General features: G+C 46.9%; 1 protein-coding gene across 3 annotated transcripts in view; it reads left to right on the plus strand.

The window, feature by feature from the left end:
- TAPT1 (transmembrane anterior posterior transformation 1) overlaps positions 1-23,556 on the plus strand; it is a 58,990-nt gene that overhangs the window by 22,203 nt on the left and 13,231 nt on the right. For all 3 annotated transcript variants that reach the window (XM_060188298.1, XM_060188299.1, XM_060188301.1), the window contains exons 3-8: positions 3,438-3,556; positions 15,679-15,841; positions 16,501-16,636; positions 18,772-18,869; positions 19,043-19,112; positions 23,034-23,114. In XM_060188298.1, coding sequence (XP_060044281.1) covers positions 3,438-3,556; positions 15,679-15,841; positions 16,501-16,636; positions 18,772-18,869; positions 19,043-19,112; positions 23,034-23,114 — 667 coding nt within the window. The remainder of the gene's footprint in view (positions 1-3,437; positions 3,557-15,678; positions 15,842-16,500; positions 16,637-18,771; positions 18,870-19,042; positions 19,113-23,033; positions 23,115-23,556) is intronic.

A 23,556-nucleotide genomic window follows, 5' to 3' on the forward strand; every position in this document is an offset into this window, starting at 1 on the left:
GGCTCCTTCCATTTTTGCCACACTTTGTCTCTTTGAAAATCCAAATGGCATTAAAAGGAAAGCAGGAGCGATCTGTCTCAAAAAGGAAAACAGATTTTATAAGCTAGAAGCCTCTCTGTAGTGTCAGCAGCAAGAGGCTAGTATTTTTATTTAGTCTGAGGCCAGGGTTCATAGCGGTTCTGCAAATGAAACTCTCATGCCCGAGGCTCCTAAGTCCCAGGTTCGGTCTCCCACACCAAGCCAGAGCTGAGCAGTGCTCTGGTTAAAAATAAAGGGGGTGGGGACAAATGGATAGATAGATAGATAGATAGATAGATAGTAGTCATAGAAATAATAGCCCTTATCTGTGACCTGGGAAGAACCACTGCAGTCCCCAGTGGAGGAACTCTGGTGGTAGGAACAATATGGAATTACACCCCTGTTACCTTATGGTTTTTGTAAATCAATATTAATCTAAAAAAAAGAAAGAAAGAAAAGAATCTGAAGCTAGATCTTCTCAGATGCTTAAGCGCGAGAGTAGTCACTTCAAAATGTGCACGGTGGGAAGCCGGTTGTGAAGACCCTCACAAGCCCGTGGTGTGGCATTGCCCACAGCGACAGGACCGACGCCATGTCGTTGGCGTTCTGTTTTGTCGAGGTCCAACCGTGAGGCTGAGGCCGAGGGGACGGGAGACAGGCGCCAGGAGCAGATGCGGAGCCTCCGTCTTCACATGCTGGACTGAAGTCTGCCTCTGCCCCTGCCTCTGCCTCTGCCCCTGCCCCTGCCCCTGCCCCTGCCCCTGCCCCTGCCCCTGCCGCCGGGGACTGGGCCAGCTTGGACACTCCTGCAGAGTCGGGCTGTCGGTGCCACCCGCCTTTCCCGTCAGAGAGCGAGAGGCGGGGTGGGCCAGGCCGTGTGGCTGGACAGAGGCAGCAAGATGGACAGACAGCCTCCCCACATTTCTGTCCTCTGACGGTTGCCCCTCACAATGTTTCTCCTTCCCAAGAGAATGAATGGTTAGAGCTGCTTCACTCACTAGCTAGATTATTTCCAGAATGACTTTTCCGTGTAAATTGTTGAAGTTTCTGCCTGAAAATGGTTTTTTTTTTCCCTTAAGTTTCCCTGGACTATTTCCACCCCCACCCCACCCCCATTTTTCATTTGTGACTAACAGTGCCGTACAAGGTTGTAAGGTGAGTCGGGAGATCACAATCCCACACGGCACCCACCACCAAAGCTCTCTGTCCCCCACCCTCCCCAGAGGTAACCACCATAGTTCTCACACAGCCTTAGGAGCAGTCTGTCTGAATTCAGCCCTGGTTGGTCCACAGGTTCATGAGGACCAGCTGAGAATGAGTCTTCAGTCGCGTATTCTCCTCTTGTGACTTGGTACATCTCATTCCTGGCTGCACAAAGCTCTCCCCGGAGGAGCCCAGCTCCAGTCCTCTCAGCGAAGCTCCTGGGATCACTTCTGACAGTCTCCACACTTGTCCCTCTCCCACCCCCATCCTCACCCAGGGGACTGGCCTGCCTGCTCGGAACCCCTTTCTCAGATGATTTCAGTTGTCCTCTGGTGGGTCATGGATCTGGTGAGGCCAACCTTGCCTTTTTTTTTTTAATAGTTACTTATTTTTCCTTTTGTTGCCCTTGTTTTTTATTGTTGTAGTTACTGTTGTTGTTGATGATGTTGTTGTCGTTGTTGGATAGGACAGAGAGAAATGGAGAGAGGAGGGGAAGAGAGGGGGAGAGAAAGATAGACACCTGCAGACCTGCTTCACCGCCTGTGAAGTGACTCCCCCTGCAGGTGGTGAGCCCGGGGCTTGAACTGGGATCCTTATGCTGGCCCTTGCGCTTCAACCCACTGCACTGCCGCCCAACTCCCGACCTTGCCTTTTAAAAGGAAACAGAAAACACCACCATGTGCCTCAACTGCTATTTTGGTGCAATTCTGGGGGCTTTTTTTAGTGCGATCAACTACAGTTTGTGTGTGTGTGTGTGTGCGCTTGTGAAAGGGTTGAGGGCAGAACTGGAATCTTCTGTGGGCATTCAGCTCCTCCACCAGGCTTTGACCTGCTTCATGCAGTGAACATGTGTTCCACCCAGCCGTCAGGCCTCTGCCACCGCAGAGCTATCCAATCAGTATCTGAGGGGAAGAGAGGAGGATCACACCAAGGACAGAGTCAGCGCCCAACAGTGTTCATCTGGCCTCCACTCCTGAGGGATCCGCGTCTACCATGGGGTGCGGCAGGGGCAGAAGCCCAAACGCCAGCATGTGGTTTCTTCTCCAAGCGCCGCCCTCCTGCTCCAGGCCTTTCTGGGTGCTGGGTTTGTGCTGCTTAGTGATGTGAGCAACTGGCCTGTTCATTAAGAGGCCTTCGCTGTAAAGGAAGGACCCACGTAAGGTTAGATGCCTGGTCCTGGGGGCCGGGTGATGGCACAGCTGGTTGAGCACACATGTTACAATGTGCAAGGACCCAGGTTGGAGGACACCCCCCCTCCCGTTCCCACCTGCAGGGGGGAGGCTTTGCGAGTAGTGAAGCAGTGTTGTAGGGTCTCCCTCCCTCTCTGTCTCCCAATTTTTGGCTGTCTCTGTCCAATAAATAAAAAAGATAATAAAAAGTTTTTCTTTAAAAAAAGACACCTAGTCCTACAGGCTGGATAGGGTGAGGTGAGCCTGGAAAGCCAGGTTAGGAAAGGAGAAGAAAAAAAAAAATGGGGAGATGGGAAGAGAGTGACAGAATTCCAGTATGCATGGTGTAATTGTAACTACCAAAAAAAAAAAAATAAAGGACATGGTGCATATACAGGAGAGTGAAAGAGAGGCATGCAGGAGCTACTCCTCCAGGTAAGAACAGGGGCCTTGAAGCGGAGCTGCAGACTGTGTCATGATGATAATCGCCTCGCCTGTTTCTAGCATAAACATGTCAAGTCAAAATGTCCTCCAGTCTCTCTCATCCGTGTTCCTCTGTGATGAGCAGGTGGCAGCAACAGGGAAACGAAGGAAAGAAGCTGTCTCTGAAAGGCTTTCAGTGAGGCCTACCAAGTCGACGTTGCGTAGCTGTGGCTAGGGGGCCAACTGCCTTCTGAGCAACTGCCTTCTGTGGGTGGAAAAAACGGGGCGGTTTCAAGAGAAAAACCCACACTCACCCTTTGGAGTGCTCGGGTCAAGACAGGAGAAGAGAGAGAGAGAGAGAGACAGAGAGAGAGGAGACATCAAGGGAAGGGGGAGCAAGAGAGTCCAGGAGGCTCAGTGCCACACACCCCCCCTTTGGGAAAAGGGCTTTCGTGAAAATACGGCTCCTGTCACCAAGTAGAACTGCCGACTCATCATCCCCCCCACCAAGGGACGATGGGCAGTGGGTCTCCCGCAAGTTCGGGGACTCCTGTGCCTCTGGCGGTGCTCCTCTCCGTGAGGCAGTGTGAAACTGACCCTGTCTTCTCTCCCTTCAATGTGCAGCTCATGTTCTTTGGGATCTTCCTGTGCCTGGACGCCTTCCTCTACGTGTTCACCCTGCTCCCTCTCAGAGTCTGCCTGGCTCTGTCCCGGCTCTTCACACTGCCGTGCTATGGCTTACGGTAAGTTGGAGGTCGCCCACCATTTTAAATCTTCGAGTTGCTTTTCCTCCCTGCAGCTGTTACGCTGAGTAATCAGGTAGGCTTTGGAGGATAGAGATGATTCGTAGTTTCGTTCACGGTTTTTGGCTTAAGACTATTTACCTTTTTTTTTTTATATTTATTTTTCCTTTATGTTGCCCTTTATTTATTGTTGTTGTTGTTATTATTGTTGTAGTTATTATTGATGGTGTTGATGTCGTCATTGTTGGTTAGGAAAGAGAGAAATGGAGAGAGGAGGGGAAGACAGAGACGGGGGAGAGAAAAACAGACACCTGCAGACCTGCTTCACCACCTGTGAAGCGACTCCCCTGCAGGTAGGGAGCCGGGGGCTCGAACCAGGATCCTTATGCCGGTCCTTGCGCTTTGCACCACGCACGTGCACTTCGACTCCCACTATTTATTTACCTTTTTAATGAGTGTTATCTCAGTTCCCCTCCTCCCAAATAGAATGTTCCCAAGAAATCGTTCATTGGCTAGAGTGGCCTAAAGCAAAGAAGTAGTTAGATTAGTTTTCTTTTTAATGGCCACCAAGATGATGACTGGAACTTGATGCCTCCACGGCAAATCCACAGCTCCTGGCAGCCTTTTTTTTTTTTCTTTTTATAAAGAGAGAAATTAAGGGGGTTGGGATGAGAGGGAGAGAGAGACACGTGCAGCACTGCTCTACTGCTTATTAAGCGTCCCTCCTGCAGGTGGGGACCAGGCTCTTGAACCCATGGTAACAGGTTCTCTCCTGGGCATGCCAAAAGTCATATTAATTTCTTCAGGAAGCATTTGGAACATCCCCTGCCCCCAGATACTACCTACCAAAGCTCAACAACAAGCGCACATGGCGCGAAGCGTAAGGATCCCAGTTCAAGACCCCCAGCTCCCCGCCTACAGGGGGGTCGCTTCGCAGGCAATGAAGCAGGTCTGCAGGTGTCTTCCTCTCCTCTCTGTCTTCCCCTTCTCTTTTGATTTCTCTCTGTCCTATCCAAAAAAAAAAAAAGCAAAAAACACGACAGAACCTTAAAATGACACTAGCACCTAGCGGAAGCAGAACGCTAAGAATGGTAGGAGAAGTCCACAACCAGTGTGAAGTCCTTCCCAGGCAGGGAGCCCTTCTCGCTGTGTGGGCAGAGCCCAGCCTGCCCGGAACTCTGCGCAAGTTAGCGGCTGCATGCTGGAGTGGGTGGGTGGGCTGGCTGGTTGGTTTCTTTCTTTCTCATTGCCACACAAGCTGAAAACTCTCTTTGGATTGTTTTCAGTTCGTTCCACCCTAACAGCTGTTGAGGGGTGTGGCTCTCCGTGCTTCCTCATCTCCAGGTTAGAACTAGGGGGCTCCTTTGCTCGAGTGTGTCACATTTAATGGGTTTTGGAGGTACTTGTGTATCTGTTTGCTTTTGTCTTTACCACTCCAGGCTGACGATTCTTTTTCTTTTTTTCCAGATAGCAAGAGAGACAGACAGAAAGGGAAAGACACAACAGCACCAAAGCTTCCCAGTGCGGGAGGGCCCAGGCTCGAGTCTAGGTCACCCGCGTGGCAGGTCAGGTCTGTTCCAAAGTGAACTGTCTTGTCCACTCGATTTTGTTACTTGTTTTGTTTTTACCTGAGCAGAGCATAGCTCAATGGTTCAGCTCTGGTTTAGAGTTGTACTGGGAACTGAACCTGGGACCCTGTGGATTTCAGTCATGAAGTTCTATTGTGTGTCCACTGTGTTATTTCCGGGGCCCTCCAGGCTACAGCTAGCACGTATCACTGTTGTAAGTACATTACATTCCTGAAAACTATGAAAATGCTAATTAGACAATTATATGCTGAATGTCATTTAGCTGTGCGATGAGCTGACTCAGCCATGTTCCGTACATTAACAAAACTGATATCAGTAACCGAACCATGGAAACTAAGTTATAAAAGTAATGCTCAGGGAGTCGCGTGGTAGTGCTACGGGTTAAGCACACATGGCGCAAAGCACAAGGACGGGAATAAGGATCCCGGTTCAGCCCCCGGCTCCCCACATGCAGGGGAGTCGCTTCACAGGCGGTGAAGCAGGTCTGCAGGTGTCTGTCTTTCTTTCCTCCTGTCTTCCCCTCCTCTCTCCATTTCTCTCTGTCCTATCCAACAATGACAATAATAATAATATGTAACTACAACAATAATAACTACAACAATAAAAAATAAAGGCGGGAGTCGGGCTGTAGCGCAGTGGGTTAAGTGCAGGTGGCGCAAAGCACAAGGACCGGCATAAGGATCCCGGTTCGAACCCCGGCTCCCCACCTGCAGGGGAGTCGCTTCACAGGCGGTGAAGCAGGTCTGCAGGTGTCTATCTTTCTCTCCTCCTCTCTGTCTTCCCCTCCTCTCTCCATTTCTCTCTGTCCTATCCAACAACGACAACAACAATAAAAAAACAAGGGCAACAAAAGGGAATAAATAAATAAAATAAATTAAAAAAAAAAAAAGGCAACAGAAGAGAAAGTAAATAAATAAATTTTAAAAATGAATAAATAAAAGTAATGCTTAATATATAGAATTTTTGAAATATTTATTATTTTAGTGACAGAGCTAGCTAGATTGATTGATTGAAATAGAGAGAGACAGACAGACAAGAACACTGCTCAGCTCTGGCTTGTGTTGGTGCTGGAGATTGAACCTGGGATCTCAGTGCTTCAGGCAGGAAAGTCTTTTTCAGAACCATTATGCTGTCTCCCCAGCCCAACAGACAGGATTTTAGGGAGTGTTTTAACCATGGGTGATTCCCTTTTAAAGTAATAAGTGAGTGCGTACTACTAAGTAAGCTTTGAATAATGCTTTAAAATACTTTTAATCCTTGGAAGAATGAACCCTGGTGTTAAAGAAAAAATGTTTGCAGTATGAGTTGGAAGCATTTAATGATCAGTGACGATCCTGTGGTGAAAAATTCTTTTGTTGGATTGCATGGAATAAGACAGTTACAAGAATTAAGTCAGGTCATCTTTGTGCTGCTTTATAACACCTGGCTGCAGGTGCAGGGTGATTGTGCTGCCTGTTGTGCTAATTACAAGTCAACCATGTGGGAGAAGTTCATGAGGTATTGAGCTGTCAGCTTTGTAATGTTCATGGGCATCCATTATGTTCCTGGGTCATTTTTTTTTTCAATAGGCAAAGTTTTTTAAATATTTTTTTATTAATATTCACTGATTTATTCCCTTTTGTTGCCCTTGTTTTATTGTTGTAGTTATTATTGTGGTTGTTACTGATGTCGTCGTTGTTGGACAGGACAGAGAGAAATAGAGAGGAGGGGAAGACAAAGAGGGGAAGAGAAAGACAGATACCCGCAGACCTGCTACACTGCTTGCAAAGCAACTCCCCTGCAGGTGGGGAGCCGGGGGCTTGAACCGGGATCCTTATGCCGGTCCTTGCACTTTGCGCCATGTGCACTTAACCCGCTGCGGTACCAGTAGGCAAACTTTTAAAAGGCATGTGTAGCAGAGTATTTTACCACTTGTAAAGACTAACTTCATAGACTTTATTTTTTTGTTCACAATAAAGATTTATTTATTACTTAGGAAAGTTGTCTCAGGCAGACCGCCTTCCTGGCTCCTGTGATGCTGGGGACAGAACCCAGAGCCTCATACTTCAGAATCCATTGCCCCATTCACTGGGCCATCTCCTGCACCCTGGACTTCTTTTTTCTTTTATCATTATGGGAAGATTTGTAATGATTTTATCATCATTACAAGATTGTGGTTATTTTAGTCATCTTTTCAGAATGAAAAAAAAATGATTTAAAAAATGATAATGAAACACTACTAGATACAAATTTTCACGTGCGACGGCCAAACAAGGATGGACACAGTGAACGCTTTAAGTAAGTCTGGTGCAAGCACCACACATTGGAGTAACTAAGGCCTTTTGATCTGCGATCTGGGAGGAGGTGCCGTGAATATAAAGTGTTGGATGCTCACGCAGGAGGTCCCGAGTCTGAAGGCTGGCATCCCATGTGCCAGAGTGATGCTCTGGTTCTCTCTGTGCCTCCTTTCTAATAATAAATCTAATAATAAATCTCACTAATAAGTAAATCTTTAAAATAACTGAGACATTCTAGGGACGGATAGTCACACCAGTGCTTTGAGCCTGATGATTTATTTATTTATTTTTAATGGAATCAAGAGGGTAAAGCAACTGTGTGTTCTAGCCGCCTTTAAATAATTGGTTTTCAAAGACGTGGTCGTGTTCTGTTTGGCTCTTGAGCTGAAATGTTAAGAGGCTCCCTAGCCTGAAATCTCTCTCCCTCTTGGAGTGCTTCCTTCCTCGGGGGCGTTAGCACACGTACGCGTGGACATCACTGAATGACAGTGACGACTGTGCCAGTGTTCCCTGGGGCCTCATTGTCAGACTCTCATTTGGAGACCATCTGGCAGTCCAGGCATGGCAAGCTCTGCCGCTCGAGGGAGCAGGACGCCGGGTGGGGTGCAGATGTCTTGCTGTGTTTGCTGGAAAACTAGAAGAGAGGCAGCAGCAGAATGGGCGGGGCCTCTTCGGTTCTCTTTTCCCATTTGCTTATCGCCAGCGGTCAGAGCCAACCCCGGTTAGATCTTTCTAAGGTACATTTGAACACACAAAGGTAATCTTCATATGTCACCATAACATACAACCGAAATTGCGCTTCGTGCCACGTGCGCTTAACCAGCTGCGCTACCGCCCGACCCCCCCCCCCCCCAGATTTTCTTTTCAGCAAGCAAGGGTGCTCTTTCCCTCAGCTTGACTGAATGCTTTCAAGGGGTTAGAAGAAAAAAATAGAGATCCGCAAAAGAAGGCGATTTCATCCTTTTCCCAGTTTTCTCTTTTTATGGTTTCTTATCTTTCCGTTTTGTTTTCTAAGATATTTCTTCCTAGTCTCTTTGTTCCTTGAAATTATGCAAGAAAAAAAAAGGGTTGGGGGTGAGAACACTTGTCAAAGTGGTGGAGATGCTGACATGGAAACGGTGACCGTTTATAGCCTGGCGCTGCTGGTTTCCGTCTCAGTAGTGGGGTGATCGACCGATCGCATCGCATTGCTCTCTAGCCCCATGTGGGATCTAGTCTTCCCTTTGTGTGGAGGGCTGTCTGGTGCGCCCCCCCCCCCCCCCCAGAAGCTTTTGAAAGCTCCCGGCTTTTCTGCTTCGGAACATGTTCTTTGAGCTCACTCCTAAATCTGCAAACCTGCCATTGTTTTTACTTACCTGTTGCCAGCACTGACCGTGTTCACCCAGGGAGGGGCTGGGGGAGACTGTCTATCCCATTAAGGAATCCAGCCTTCCTGATTGTAGCACAGGAGAGCCATTCCCCAACTCTTCCCCTGTTAAAAGTGTAATTGATTTTTGAGATATTGTCATGACAATTTATGGATCTGCTAGTCATATTTGCGCTGTCTGCAAAGAGCGTCTCAGGCCCAATAAGTTCACATCCGTCTTTATAATCTAAAAAATACTTTGCTGGGAGCTGTTACTGATGAACTAGCTCTTTTTTTTTTTTTTTTTGGTTTGTGCAATTGCACTGCTCCCAGTATATTTCTCCTTTTAAGTTTAGATAGAGACAGACAGAGAAAGGGAGAGTCCATGGGACTGGGGGCTGGCTCAGTCCATTCTCCTAGATGGTAAAATTTGCACTACTAGGTGAGCCATTGACCAGCTCTGAATTAAACTGTTGGAAAGTCTTTACCCATGAGTAATAGTTGCAGACTAAAAATAATTACACCTATCCAGCTTTTTTTAAAGTAGATAAGTAAACTCAACTCCGCCTCTCTCTCTCTCTCTCTCTCTCTCTCACACACACACATTTTGAAAGAACTGAGAAACTTCTTAGGATAATTTTTAATGATAAAGACACTGAAATCAGAATTAATTGTTGATACATTATATTAGTGTGGGGGGGGCAGGTAGTGGCAGTCTGGTTAAGTGCTCATGTTACAGTGCACAAGGATCCAGGTTTGAGCCCCTGGTCCCCACCTGCAGGGGGAAAGCTTCACAAGTGATGAAGCACGGTTGCAGGTGTCTCTCTGTCTCCCTTTCCATCCCCTCCTCCTGTCTCAATTTCTCTCTGTCTCTATCCAATAATAAATAAATAAATAAAAATATCAAAAAAGAGGCAATTGTGTATTGTGCTAAAATATACCAAACCTTTTCCCAGGCTTTGTAATGTAAATAAAGAAGACAGGCATGTGTTTTTAGTGTGCCTGGCATCTTTGTGTCTTCTCTTTCCACCTAAGACTCATGACGGTATTTCTGTCTTAGAATCCTCAGGCGCATTTGATGAAAAAGTTGAAGGCACTTAGAGAGAAGAATGATACTTTCTGGTGCCAAGAACTGATAGTGGTTTTTCAAAAAACTTAGTGAAGCATTGTGGACAGTGGTAAGTGGGGAGAAGGTATAATAAGCAGCAAGTGCTAAGTGTCAGAGCAAATGCGCAAGCATGTTTCACGGCCCCGCACCCCAGTTTTGGACATAACTCTAGAGACTGACTGCGATTTTGTGTCCGAGCCAACAGTGGCCTTTTCTTCTGAGAGCTCACCCCGCAGGGAACATCAGGGTCTTCCAGAACAACTACAAATTTCCAAATGCACGAAGAGTTTAGCTTTCTGGGTTTCCTCTATACATCTGACCTCCTTCAAGATAGTTCTGTCTAAAATGACTAGAGTCATCTCTGTCTAGACAGAGCCCTTAGGTTTGCCCCAGGCCAAAACTGCCAGTCCTCCAGCTCACAGCGAATGAAGGCTCCGGGTCACTCTCTGGGGTCACCAGCCTCTTACTTTCCCTTCCCAAGGCTGGTCTAGCAGCTGGTTGGAGAAAGCTGTCACTGGTCTCTCGGGAGGGGAGAGCCGAGCCGCAGTGACATCAGCTTTTGTTGTCCATTTCCTCCCCGTGCGCTCATAGTAACGTAGCACCGTTACAGCCTTCTCTCTCTCGTTCTGTCTCGTGAATCAGACCGAAGGGAGGAACACTTTCACTCCCTTAATAGGATGGAATGTGGTGTCACAGGGACTTGTTGTGAGTAAACCCTCATTTTCCCTTCTCTGGACCAAGTTGGCATCACTGCAGGAGTGGAAGGCAGCACAGGCAGACACCACCATCTCAGGACAGGCACAGACAGAAGGAAACGTAGTTCCCCTAGTTCCGTTGGTCTGAGGTTTAGTCCACGGCTCACCTGACATGAAGTCACTCGGTACAACCCCCTTTAACTGCACGTGTTGGTGTAGACAAGCGGCCGCTACCCTGTCTCTGATACCACGGCAGGCAGCCAGGCTCACTGCCTCTCCTAGCAGTGAGTCAGCACTGTGCAGAATCATCATCACTCAGCAAAGCTTCACAGAGCCAGTTCATTTTCTTGGTGTAGTTCAAACTATTTTAATGCCAATGACAGGTTCTACAGAGCGTGGTTTCAGCATTTCGTACTTAGCATTTTCTTGTTATGTCAGGGAAACTGAAATTAAAATATTCCTATTTCTCCTGAAGAAAGCATCTTAATCTCAATACTTTATTTGAATCCACTTTAGGATTATAAAGGGAATACATATATAGATATATCCAGAAACTTGATTGTCTCGCATCTTTATTTCAGTGGTGCTTATCTCCTTCTTCTTCTCATTATGCTGGCAAACCCTTAAGAATCAGAGAGAGAGAGAGAGCGCTGTGTGTTCTAGGCCCACCTCGTCCACCACCGTCCCCAGTTTGCTGACCCCGCAGCCCAGGCTCCCCGCCTCTCTCGCCCGGGTTTCCTTTCTTTCCACCTGCCGCCAGCTGTTGCCTTACTCTTTGTCAGCATTTTTTCCTCTGCTGCAGCAGGAGAGAGAAAGCTTCTTAGACTTGATCATCTTTGTCTGCCTGCACCTTCTGTTCCCATAAACTCTGAGTCCTTAGAAACAGCCGGGACGTTTGGATCGGTGAGCCTGCAAATCCAGTGAGACACTTGACAGGAGTAAAAAAAAAAAAAAAAAAAAAATGACGTTTAGAAATGTCACAAATTTGGTTTCAGGAGGAGCGATGCCATTCAACAATATTTAACTCCCACTGAATCTCTTGTTTAGTTCTATTTGCTTGGCAATAGATAAGTCACAGGCAAGCCCACAAATCACCTCAGTGGGGTTTCTCATTTTATCCAGCAGCTCTCCTCTACTTGTTATACATATCTTAAGTCTCGGGGGATTTTCAACATTTGCAAAATGAACTACCCTACCAGTTTGTGAGCTCTATAAGGAAGAACATCGACCTGAAAGTATTATTCAAAAGCCAATCAGAGCTGATTGGCAGGGCTGCAGATAAGCTTCTTACAGAGTTAGGTGTGCTTACCAATTGTCATCTAAAAATATCCTGGCAGAGCAGAGACAAGCTCTGGGACTCACTCAAGCTGTTTTAACCAGTTGAACTTACTCTGAGGTTCAGTCTTCCTGACTCTGATGCACATACACAGCTTTTACACGCTGCCTGGAGGGGCCGGGTGGTGGCGCACCTGGTTAAGTGCACAAGGACTCAGGTTCAATTCCCCAGGCCCCACCTGCAGGGAGGATGCTTCATGAGTGGTGAAGCAGGACTGTAGGTGTCTGCCTGTCTCTCCCTCCCTCTCAGTTTCTCTCTTTTCTATCAAAAATAAAGTTAAAAGAAAAAAAGTTAGTGTGCTGTCTTGCCGTGTGTGTGTGTGTGTGTGTGTGTGTGTGTGTGTGTGTGTGAGAGAGAGAGAGAGAGAGAGAGAGATAGGTTCAAGCCTTTTCTGTTTCTGTGTTAACAAAAATTTTAAAAAGCCTCCTTAGAGAGGACCAGGTGGTAGCGTAGCAGGTTAAGCACACGTGGTATGAAATGCCAAGGATGGGAGTGAGGATCCTGGTTCGAACCCCCAACTCTCCACCTGCAGGAGGGTCACTTCACAGGTGGTGAAGCAGGTCTGTGAGTTTCTATCCCTTTCTGCCCATCCCCCGTCTTTCCCTCCCCTCTCAGTTTCTCTCTGTCCTATCCAACAACAAGAAGTGTTGTTAAAATTCGGACGGCTCTTGCTGGCCGGGTTGGCTTCGCGGTGGTGAAGAGACGCGGAGACAACGGCTGGGCAGGGAAGCTGTATTTCTTTATTCAGGAATGATTCACAAACTAAGACAAACTAATCACCAAACAGAACTCTGCTGTCTCTTTGTGGCGGCACAAGCACTCCCTCTTACTCTGTAACTCGGGAACTCTCCAACTCTGGAACTCTGGAACTCTCGTACTGGGGAACCCTCTGAAACTCTGGCACTCTCGAACTCAGGAACCCTCTCTCGGGGTTCCTTGGGGCGGGGCCAAGCGGCCCGCGAAATTAACTGGACTGATCCAATTCTCTTGGCGGGGGAGGGCTAGAACAAAACAATGTAAAGCATATGACAAAGAAGGGCAACAAAATGGGAAAAATGACCTCCAGGAGCAGTGCAGGCACTAAGTCCCAGCAATAATCCTGGAGGCAAAGGAAGAAAAAAAAGAAAGAAAAAACCTCCTTAGAGAAATTTATTGTTTCAACTTTTTTTTTTTTAAGATTTTATTCATTTATTAATGAGAAAGATAGGAGAAGAGAGAGAACGAACCAGACATCACTCTGGTACATGTGCTGCTGGGGTCTGAACTCAGAACTTCATGCTTGAGAGTCCGTTGCTTTATCCACTGCACCACCTCCCAGACCACACTTGTTTCAACTCTTTTTTTCATTAGCAGGAACCTTTATATGAAACCAGAACCCGTGTTCTTTAACAGTTCTGCTTCATTTCTTCTATATTTAGAGATATCTCTGTTGCAGCCAATATTTTTTTTTTAGCCATAGAAGATTTTCAACAGAGCAGACAGTACAGAAATCAGTGGATCCCATAATACATAGTCCTGTGGTTTTTTGTTTGTTTGTTTGTTTTTTGCTTGTTTTGTTTCCTTTTCTGAGATGCAAAAGTCATAAGTGTATGTGTTTCCTAAGCGCACTGGTTTCTCCAAATGATTATGACAGTACATTAGTGAGTCAGACAGTACTCAATCATTATGAAGGGTCACTGGCTCCCTCAGTTTAAAAGTCCTCCTGAAGGAAAGTCGAGAATGTACGTGGCTTAGAAGCATGCGCCCAGCCTGACCAGGCTGTTCCACCCCTGCTCCGGCTTCCTGACTGTGCGACAAGGCAGCACCTTGCTCTTGAGCGCTCTGGGTCTCTGACGCCGAGTCGGATTGGTGACAGTATTTTCCTCTGAAGATGATTCCACAAATGAAAATGACTGTGCAAAGCGCCTGGAACAGTTCCTGCTGTGTAGTAACTGTGCGCTGTAGCATAAAGTGTTTCTGCTGTGTGTTCTCTGCGATCCGATTTAATCTTTGATAAGACACAATGAAATGTCAGCCACTCATGAGAGATTTTTTTAAATGTTCACCAGTCATGTTGGCTCATATATGTGGTTCTATGTTATTTGGGGCTGTGTATTTCCAGTGTTTGGTAATACCAATTTCTTCACCCTTTTTTTTTCTTGTTTACTTATTTCATGGGGGAATAGCAATGGAATAAATAAATAAGCTTTCATGCAGACCAGTAAGGAAGGGAAAGGACAGAACTCACAGGAAATACAAATGACATGAATTATATGAAGATGATGTCAGCCTTCAAGTAAGAGCAGTTGACTTTGAAACTGCACTGGAAATCGTTTTTTACTGATGGGCAGTAAACTGACACACATGGACTTTTGTTGTTTGTTTTTAGTGGCAATGTGAGTGCCTGCGAGGTTCTAACGAAACTAACAGATTCTAGTGGAGGTATCCATAACAGCTTTTATCAAAAGGTCAAGTAAGCATAGCCTTTACACCCCAGCGTTAAGAATCATATGTACTTTCACCCGTGAGACATGCCATGTCCACTGCATCCAAGTCGGTGGCTGCAAACAAGCAGGAGTCTGTCGTATGGTGTGGCATGGCGTGGACTGCGGTGTATCCACACCAGGACAGTGCACTGCTGTTGAAACGTGAGTTCTTTAGAACCAAGACGGGAAAATCCACTGTGCTGTTAGAGGAGAGGCACACAGTACAGCGGCGTGTGTGTAGATCTCACCGTTTGTAAAGGGGCTGACCCTGCAGGCTACAGGGCTTCCTGGCACGGTTAAAGGGCTCCGTCATCGTGGAGAGCGAGCCACTGGTTTGAAGCCCTCTCTCAGCAGAGCACTGCCCTCTGTTCACTTGTGAAGATTGCCCACCGCTGTTGCTAATTCTGGTTTACAGTCTGAGTCAGGTGATTTAACCATTCTCCTTCCTTCCTTCATTTGAAGCATTTGAAACGGCACTGGGGAACTTTTTTGTTTTTTCTGCCAAGGACCATTTGGATGTTTGTAACTTCATTCACAGGCCATACAAAATTATCAAGTTGGGAGTCGGGCAGTAGTGCAGTGGGTTAAACGCACATGGTGCGAAGTGCGAGGACCAGCGTAAGGATCCCGGTTCAAGCCCCCGGCTGCCCACCTTCTAGGGAGTCGTTTCACAGGCATTGAAGCAGGTCTGCAGGTGTCTGTCTTTCTCTCCCCCTCTCTGTCTTCCCCTCCTCTCTCCATTTCACTCTGTCCTATCCAGCAACAATGACAACAACAGCAGCAATAATAACTACAATAAACAAGGGCAACAAAAGAGAAAATAAATGAATAAATATAATTTAAAAAATTATCAAGTTGATAACTTGATAACTTGATAGCACTTGTTGGTATATTGCACCACAGTAAAAGACTGTCTGAGGTGTGTGTGTGTTTGGGGCATGGGGGAGAGGGAGGTACGCTCAGGGCAAAGGAGGACCTAGGAGTCAGGGGCTAGATTGTTATGTGGAAAACTGAGAAATGTTACACATGTACAAACAGTAAAATACATTTACTGTTGACTGTAAGTCACTAATCCCCCCCAATAAAGAAAAAAAGAATCATCACTGGATGTGGCTATGAAAACGGCCATGGTTGCCTTGGCAAGGCCTTCAAGGGTCTTCTGTGGCCTGTGGGCTGGACGTTCCTCATTCCTGTTTTCAAAGATCAGCCTGACTCTTAGTCTGTTTGCATGTTAGTGTGTGCTCACTGAAGATCATCTGTCCCAAGGACATCGAGTGACACTCATATTTTCATTACTGTGGGTTTCAGGGACAGACGTCTACTTCAGCCTGCCCAGGTGTGTGACATCCTGAAGGGTGTCATTCTGGTCGTCTGCTACTTCATGATGCACTATGTCGACTACTCCATGATGTACCACCTGATCCGGGGGCAGTCAGTCATCAAGCTCTACATCATCTACAACATGCTTGAGGTGAGCAGGCCCTCGCCGAGCCCCTCCTGCTCAGGCCTGGTCACACAGCCTGCTGAGTTGGGACCAGAAGATGGCTCGGCAGGTGGCAAGTGCTGTGCTGTGCCTGCGCCCTGGGTTTAAGCACCAGCAGGATACAGGCGAGCCATGGAACCAGGGGAAGCCCAGTACTGTACACACACACATGCACACTCAGTACTATAACTACACACACACACACACACACACTCGTCTAGTTCTATCTGTGAGCCATGGAACCAGGGGAAGCCCAGTACTGTAACTACACACACACGCACACTCAGTACTATAACTACATACACACACACAAACACACACCCCCAGTACTATAACTACACACACGCACACACACACACACCCCTATGTCTAGTTCTATCTCTGAAGTGAAGGCATTGACCCGAGCAGTAAAAGCACGCACATGCGCACATGGATGGTCCTGAACCACCAAAAACAGACAAACAAAAAGAAATGCAGGGGGAGGGGGACGGGGGATGGGGGTGGGAATGGACTAGGGGAGGGGAGATTCTTGCTCATTCGGAGCTTCCCTTCCAAAGGAATCGCCAGTGTTTGAGTTGGCCCTGGATTCCAGCGACAAGCTTCAGTGGAGGGTTGGTAGACACCTTGCCAGTGGCTTTCTCCTCTAGGTAGCTGATCGTCTGTTTTCATCATTTGGTCAAGATATACTGGATGCTCTCTACTGGACAGCCACCGAGCCCAAGGAGAGGAAAAGAGCCCACATTGGGGTGATCCCACACTTCTTCATGGCCGTCCTCTACGTCTGTATCCTTTTCAGAATTACCAGGCGTCCAGCACTTGACACATATTCTTTTTTAAAAAAATATTTATTTATTTATTCCCTTTTGTTGCCCTTGTTGTCGTTGTTGGATAGGACAGAGAGAAATAGAGAAAAGAAGGAAGACAGAGAGGGGGAGAGAAAGACAGACACCTGCAGACCTGCTTCACTGCCTGTGAAGCGACCCCCCTGCAGATGGGGAGCCAGGGGCTGGAACCCGGATCCTTGAGCGCGTCCTTGAGCTTTGCGCCACCTGCGCTTAACCCGCTCTGCTATCTACCGCCCGACTCCCTACTTGATGCACTCTACGTGATTTGGTGTGGTCAGCTCTTCCTTAGTGTAAAAGCACGTCGAGATGATGAATGTGAAAGGTCTGCTTCCTTTTGAAAAACTTATTATGCACAAGTCTTTGAACTACTAAAAAACAGTACTACTCGGGGCCAAGTGGTGGCATACTGGGTTTAGTACACACATTACAGTGCTTCAGGTCCCAAGTTTAAGCCCCTGGTCCCCACCTGCAGGCAGGAAGCTTCACAAGTGGTGAAGTAGGGCTGGAGGTGTCTCTCTCGCTCTCTGTCTCCCCTTCTCTCTCAGTTTCTGGCTGTCTCTATCCAATAAATAAGTAAATATAATTTTAAAAATTAAAAAAAAAAAAAAACGACTATTCTGCAGGGAGATAGCATAATGGTTATGTAGAAAGACTCTCTTGCCTGAGGCTTTGAAGTCCCAGGTTCAATCCCCCTAAACCAGAGCTGAGTAGTGCTCTCGTTTAAAGAAAAAAACAAAAAACACAGTACTATTCTTACTATTCTTAGTGTAACTGACTGTAAGAAAGGAAAGTTTAAGATAAGATAGTGTGGGGGCCGGGTGGTGGTGCACCTGGTTGAGTGCACGTATTACACATATTACAGTGTGCAAGGACCCAGATTTGAGCCCCCGGTCCCCACCTGCAGGGGGAAAGCTTTGCGAGTGGTGAAGCAGGGGTGCAGGTGTCTCTCTGTCTCTCTCCTCTATCACCCCCTTCCCTCTTGATTTCTGACTGTCTCTGTCTAATAAATAAAAGAAAAAAAAAGATAGTCTAAAGGCTTCTTCCCGGTATAATGAAGTAAAGCATTTACTGTTGTAACTTAAACAAACTGTCCCCTAAGTAATGTGAATAGAATTCTGCAATGCATCCACACCTTTAACAGCAGCACAGGAAGAAGAACCCGAATGTCAGATACGTTGTCTTGTGACCCCAAACCCTAGAAGTTCTGGAGGAAAATCATTTCTAAACTAAGTTACTCAAACTGACTTTTTAGTTTAGAATGCATGTGAGGGCGGGGAGACGGGACAGAGGCTGTGCGCCAGGCTTTCAGTTCTGAGGACCCTGAGGTCGCAGGTTCAGCCCCTGTCTGCAACAGAGCCATGTTTTCCCCCTTCTCTCTTTCTCATAAACGGTAATAGAATCTTTAAGAAATAGAATGCAGATATTTTAATTTGTTTGTTATGTCCTCAGTGGGGCATCACTGCTCCTGGCTGACTTTAACAGCCAGAAGGACAGAGAGAGAGAGAGAGAGAGAGGGAAATAGACCACAGCACCAAGGCTTCCTTCACTGCAGGGGAGACCAGGCCCGGATCTGTTCTGCGCCTGTTTGCAATGCAAACAAACACACCTCCCCTACAAACTGTCTTCCAACCCCAGACTATGCATTCCCAAGTCTCTCTTCTCAATATTGGCCGCAGTCCGCTCCATTCATTCAGCAAACCTTTTGGAGGGCCTATTGCCAAGCATCGTGTTAAATGCCGAAGACCCAGGTGTTGTGTCAGAGACCCAGGAAAGGAGCGAGCTAGCCAGGATCTGAAGGACTGGTGGTCAAAGCGAGGTGGGTAGGGGGCACAGAGAGGCTTACTCGTGCATTTCTTCACTGCACCAGGGTTCCAGGTGTCATCTCCTGTCAAAGATACATCAACTACAGCTAGTAGAGAAACTACAAAGACAGTAAGAGTCCTCAAACTCATCAAGAAAGCGTCACCATCTTTCCCCTGTTATTTACTTGCCGAAACTTTATAGTCCCCCTTATTAGCGTAACGTGAGAGCAAGTTTAGACTTCCTTTTTTCCTGAACACCACTCACTGCTAGTCTTGCACGCGATCCTGATAATGGTTCAAGCAACGACTCTCAACGTAGCCTTTAACTCCCATAACAAGTCACTGCTTACGATCATGATGTCAAATAATGTAAGTATGAGATCTTTAGATCTTTTATGGTCACGTGAGCACTTTCACAGTAACATACTGGCCGGAATCTTTTTTTTCTAAGGGCTACCTTTTCTCCAGGAATTTGTATATATAGCATGTCCGTCTTTTAAGCTCTAGTAATGTAAAGTGATATTTCTTTTTTATCATTTCAGTTTGTTGAAATTAAAGGAAGTGTATTCAAGAAGTTTGAAAAGAACAATCTTTTTCAAATGTCAAATAGCGGTATGTACCAACTAGGCTCTCCTGACAGCTCTATGCAATGTTATTGTTGGGGTTTATTCTAATATCATATTTCCCGTGGGCTGCTATTACTCTGCTCTCTCTCTTATCCTTTTAACACCTCTACTAAGTTCCCTTTTAGTCTTGGTTATTGTAGTCCTAGGATCTTTTAAGAGAATAAAAAAATCACAGACACCTGTGCAGCCCCTCAGCCGGCTGTCAGGACTTCTCAGGAGTTGAGGAACCTCTTAGAGGCAGAGGATGTGATTCCGTCTTACAGATGTGGAGACCGAGCACTTCCATCATGATCTCCCCCACTAGGGCCAGTCCCATAGGAACAGGCCAGAGTGCTGCCGTCAGCCTCGCACTGTCTCTCAGCCTTGGCTCCTTTACTTAAGCTTCACACCCTCCGTTCCCCTCCTAAGAGTCCTGAAGGCAGATGGCAACACCTTACAGAGTCAGGGAGATCGGGGCTGCATAGTGTCTCTGCTCTACACTGTGCCCACCGAACCTGGGAGAAAAGTGCCGAAAACCCTTCCAAGAAGTCAAAACTGTTCTCATAGGACAAGGAAGACGTTACTTGTCACTCATCATGCTGATATTTGCATTGTGGCGAAGAGTGGGGTGGGAAGCATGAGATAGCGCTATCCTCCTCCCACTAGAAGGGGGTCTTCTGAAAACTGGCAGTGCCACCCACTGGTTAGGGAGACTGGGAGTGACTGGCCTCTCAGGCTCTGATGATGGGGTGTGAGTGGTAAATACTACAGCTGCTTTGGAAAATATTTTGGTAGGTTTTTTTTTTTTTTTCTTTATTGGCAAGGGGGATAGTTAATGGATTACAGTATAGTTCTTCTTCTAGCGTTTGCCCTTCTTCCGTAGCCAGTCAACAGCGTCAGGTTGAGCCTGATGTAAAGTTTCGAGACCTCCTTTGAATCTGGAGAGGTGGCAGTCATTGACTATGTGGGTCATTGTCTGTAGCCGCAGGGGCAGTTCGGGTCGTCTCTGGCTCCCCAGCGATGGAACATAGCGGCGCACCGGCCATGGCCTGTTCGATAGCGATTGAGGAGGGCCCAATCGTAACGTGCTAGGTCAAAGCCGGGTTGACGCTTGCAGGGGTCTGTGATGAGGTGTTTGTTCTTGACCTCAGCTGACTGCCAACTCTGTTTCCAAGAGACTGGAACAGAGAAGTTCAGTGTAGGCGTAGGGGACCAGACTGGGTGACGAGACGTCAAGCGTTGGGCAGGGTGGGCGAAGTGATGGGTACAGATTCACAGCTCCCTGTGATCGGGTCTGCGGGACTCTCACCTCCAGCTTAAGTCCCTTTCTCCCATCAAGCACCGGGACCCACAGCCAAACACTCACCTGCCTTGCTACTCAGTGAGAATGCATCTTCACAAAAGGACTTGGATAACGTTAGGACAGCTTTATTCAAAAGAAGCCCTAAACTAGAAGCAACTTGTCTGGGACCCCAAGGCCTCAGGTCAGACCCTGGCACCATCACCAGCCAGAGCTGAGCCGCGCTCTGGTCAACAAATAAATAAACAGGAAGGGAGAGAAAATTGGAAGCAGCTCAGTTGGCCTCTCCTATTACTGTGAAACATTATTTAGTCATTCAGAACCTGGCCTGCTCAGCTCCGGAGATGACTTTCCAGAGCTGAGCAAAGAGAAGTAAATATTGTGTGATTTTTTTTTTTTAATTTATTTTAGTTGCCATCAGGGTTATCTCTGGGACTTGGTTCCTGCACAGTGAACCTACTGCTCCTGGCAGCCTTTTTTTTTCCTTTTCCTTCCTTCCTTCATTTTTTTTTTAATTTGCTTTTCTTCCCCTTTTGTTGCCCTTGTTTTATTGTTGTAGTTATTATTTATTACTGATGTTATTGATGTCGTCATTATTGGATAGAACAGAGAGAAATGGAGAGAGGAGGAGAAGACAGAGAGGGGGAGAGAAAGATACACATCTGCAGATCTGCTTCACCGCCTGTGAATTGACTCCCCTGTGGGTGGGGAGCCGGGGGCTCGAACTGGGATCCTTACTCCTGTCCTTACGCTTTGCACCACATGCGCTTAACCCAGTGGTTACCGCCCAACCCCCCCCTTCACTCTTTCTTTCTCTCTTTTTTTCTTCTTTTTGATAGAGACAGAAATTGAGAGGGGGAGGGGAGATAGAGAGGAAGAGGGAAATATTCCTGCAGCCCTGCTTCCACTTCCTCCTGCAGGTGGGGACCGGGGACTTGAACCCAGTCCTTCCACACGGCATGTGCTCTATCAGGTGATCTCTTCAGAGCTGACCTCTTCCGATTGACATGAGGAGAGTGACTGCTAGGGCAGGGGGCGGGGAGGGGAGTGTGCTCCATTGCAGTAGAGCAGACCTGAAAGGGGAAGCTTGCCGTTACTTTAATTAAGGGACAAGGGATCTTCATTATGAGAACAGATTATGACTCCATTGGGTTTGCTGTAGTGCACTTAGGAATTGTGATTTCACTGCACGCAAATTCTCTGTATTGCAAAGGAAAGCAGTGGCCTCTGAATGGATGAAAGTTAGGGAAGGTGCCAAATTAAGAGATTTGAAAACTCGGCGAGGAACAAACGGCAGAGGAAAAGCTTCCACGCAAGTGTCAATGATTCTCTGCGGCAGTGCTGCGCCTTAGCTCCCAGGGCTGTGCGAGGCAGCCGGTGCTGTCAGTCTGTGTATTAATAGCCTCCCCGGGCACTTAGTGCGCCAACCACAGTGCATTGGGAATCAGGGGAGAGCGGAGAGGGGCTACATACCAGAACCTTTTAAGTCATGAGTTTTACTTATTTATGTTTGGATAGAGACAGAAACTGAGAGGGGGAAGGGAGATAGTTTAATAGAAGACAGACAGACAGACAGAGCCCTGCAGCACTGCTACACTACTCACGCACCATCCCCCTGTAGGGGGTGCCGTGGTGTCTGTCTCTGTCTCTCTGAAAAAGTCAGCTGAGAACAGAAATACCCGCAACCACAAAAACAAGAAGAAAGGCTTACTATAAAGGCTTAGCTAAAGGATTCATCACATCAGTACTTGTGTACCACTGTCTTCCAGATTGGAAACAGTTTGAGATTCAAAGGCTTTGTTTCCCAGAGCGTCCATTATACTTATCCTGCATCTGTTTCTCTGCTATTATGATGATGCTGACCACCAGCACTGCCACTGGAGCTTGGTGTCTGCACGACTAATCTGACTAATCTGCCACTATCACTCCTGGTGCCTTTCTTCCTCCTCCTCCTCATCATCATCATTTTTTTTTTCCTTCTTTATTTGATAGAACAGAAATTGAAGGGGCAGAGGAGATAGAGAGGAGGGGGAGACAGTGAGTCACACTCAAGTGTCCAATCTGTGAAGTGTAGTCACTTTGACTTTGCAGCCGAGGAGAGGGGAATTCGCTAATTAGCAGACTTTTCCCTGGGCCCACAGCCCAGTTAGCAGCTGTGTTCACTGTTTTAAAATGGAGTCTTCCGAGTGCTGGTGAGAGAGAAATTGAGAGGTGTGGGGAGAGAGAGGGAGAGAAAGAAAGTGAGACAGCTGCAGCTCTACTTCGCCACTCCCAAAGCTTCCCCCTTGCTGGTCAGGGCCAGGAGGCCTGAACATGGATCCGTGCACATTGTCCCTACTTTTCTGTCTCTGAAACCAAACAATTGTCAGATGTTAGGAGGTCGTAGGAGGACTCTAATGACTGTTTAGCCGACTGATGATTGTGACGTGTTTAGACAACTAGAATTTCTATAGCAGAAATGTGGGAGAGAGAAGGGAAATGTTGCCCACCGTGGCTCCAGCCTGTATAACAGTGGATAGTTTCCAGAGACTTCTGTATGACGTCAGAGTGTTCTGACTGAAAGAATCTCAGGCACCCTTCTTAGAATGCCTGTGTGTGAATGATAGTTGTTCTGTGTTACATTTTCAGATATTAAGGAACGATTCACAAATTATGTGCTCCTGCTGATAGTGTGTCTAAGGAACATGGAGCAGTTTTCTTGGAATCCAGGTAAGTGACTCACAACAAGCACAGTCCTTTCCAGCCTCACTCTCACCCCAGAGCGTCCTTTCACATGATGTGAGTCTTGTACAACCTGCTTCTTGAGAGATGAAGTTTTGGGTTTTTTCCCCAAGTATCACGCGAAGTATAGGTGTTTCATAAGTTGATTGCTTTTGCTTTATTGATAATTTGTGAGTACCTGTGGAAAACCAGCAGCAGATGTGAAGTAAACTGTGCGATCTTGCAGTAGGTTCCCAGAAGTCATTTTCTTATAGAAATCATAGCAGATATAAAGTAACATACTTTGCAGTGACTTGAATTCTAGTCTGAATAAATAAGGTAGAATAGTTGCCTAGCTTGTGATGGCAAATCCCTTCCCTCTCCACCTCTCTCTCTTTCTCTCTCACACACACACACACACACACACACACACACACACTCGGTACTCTGT

The sequence above is a fragment of the Erinaceus europaeus genome, chromosome 3 (genome assembly GCF_950295315.1).
Source record: "Erinaceus europaeus chromosome 3, mEriEur2.1, whole genome shotgun sequence".
Lineage (NCBI taxonomy): Eukaryota > Metazoa > Chordata > Mammalia > Eulipotyphla > Erinaceidae > Erinaceus > Erinaceus europaeus.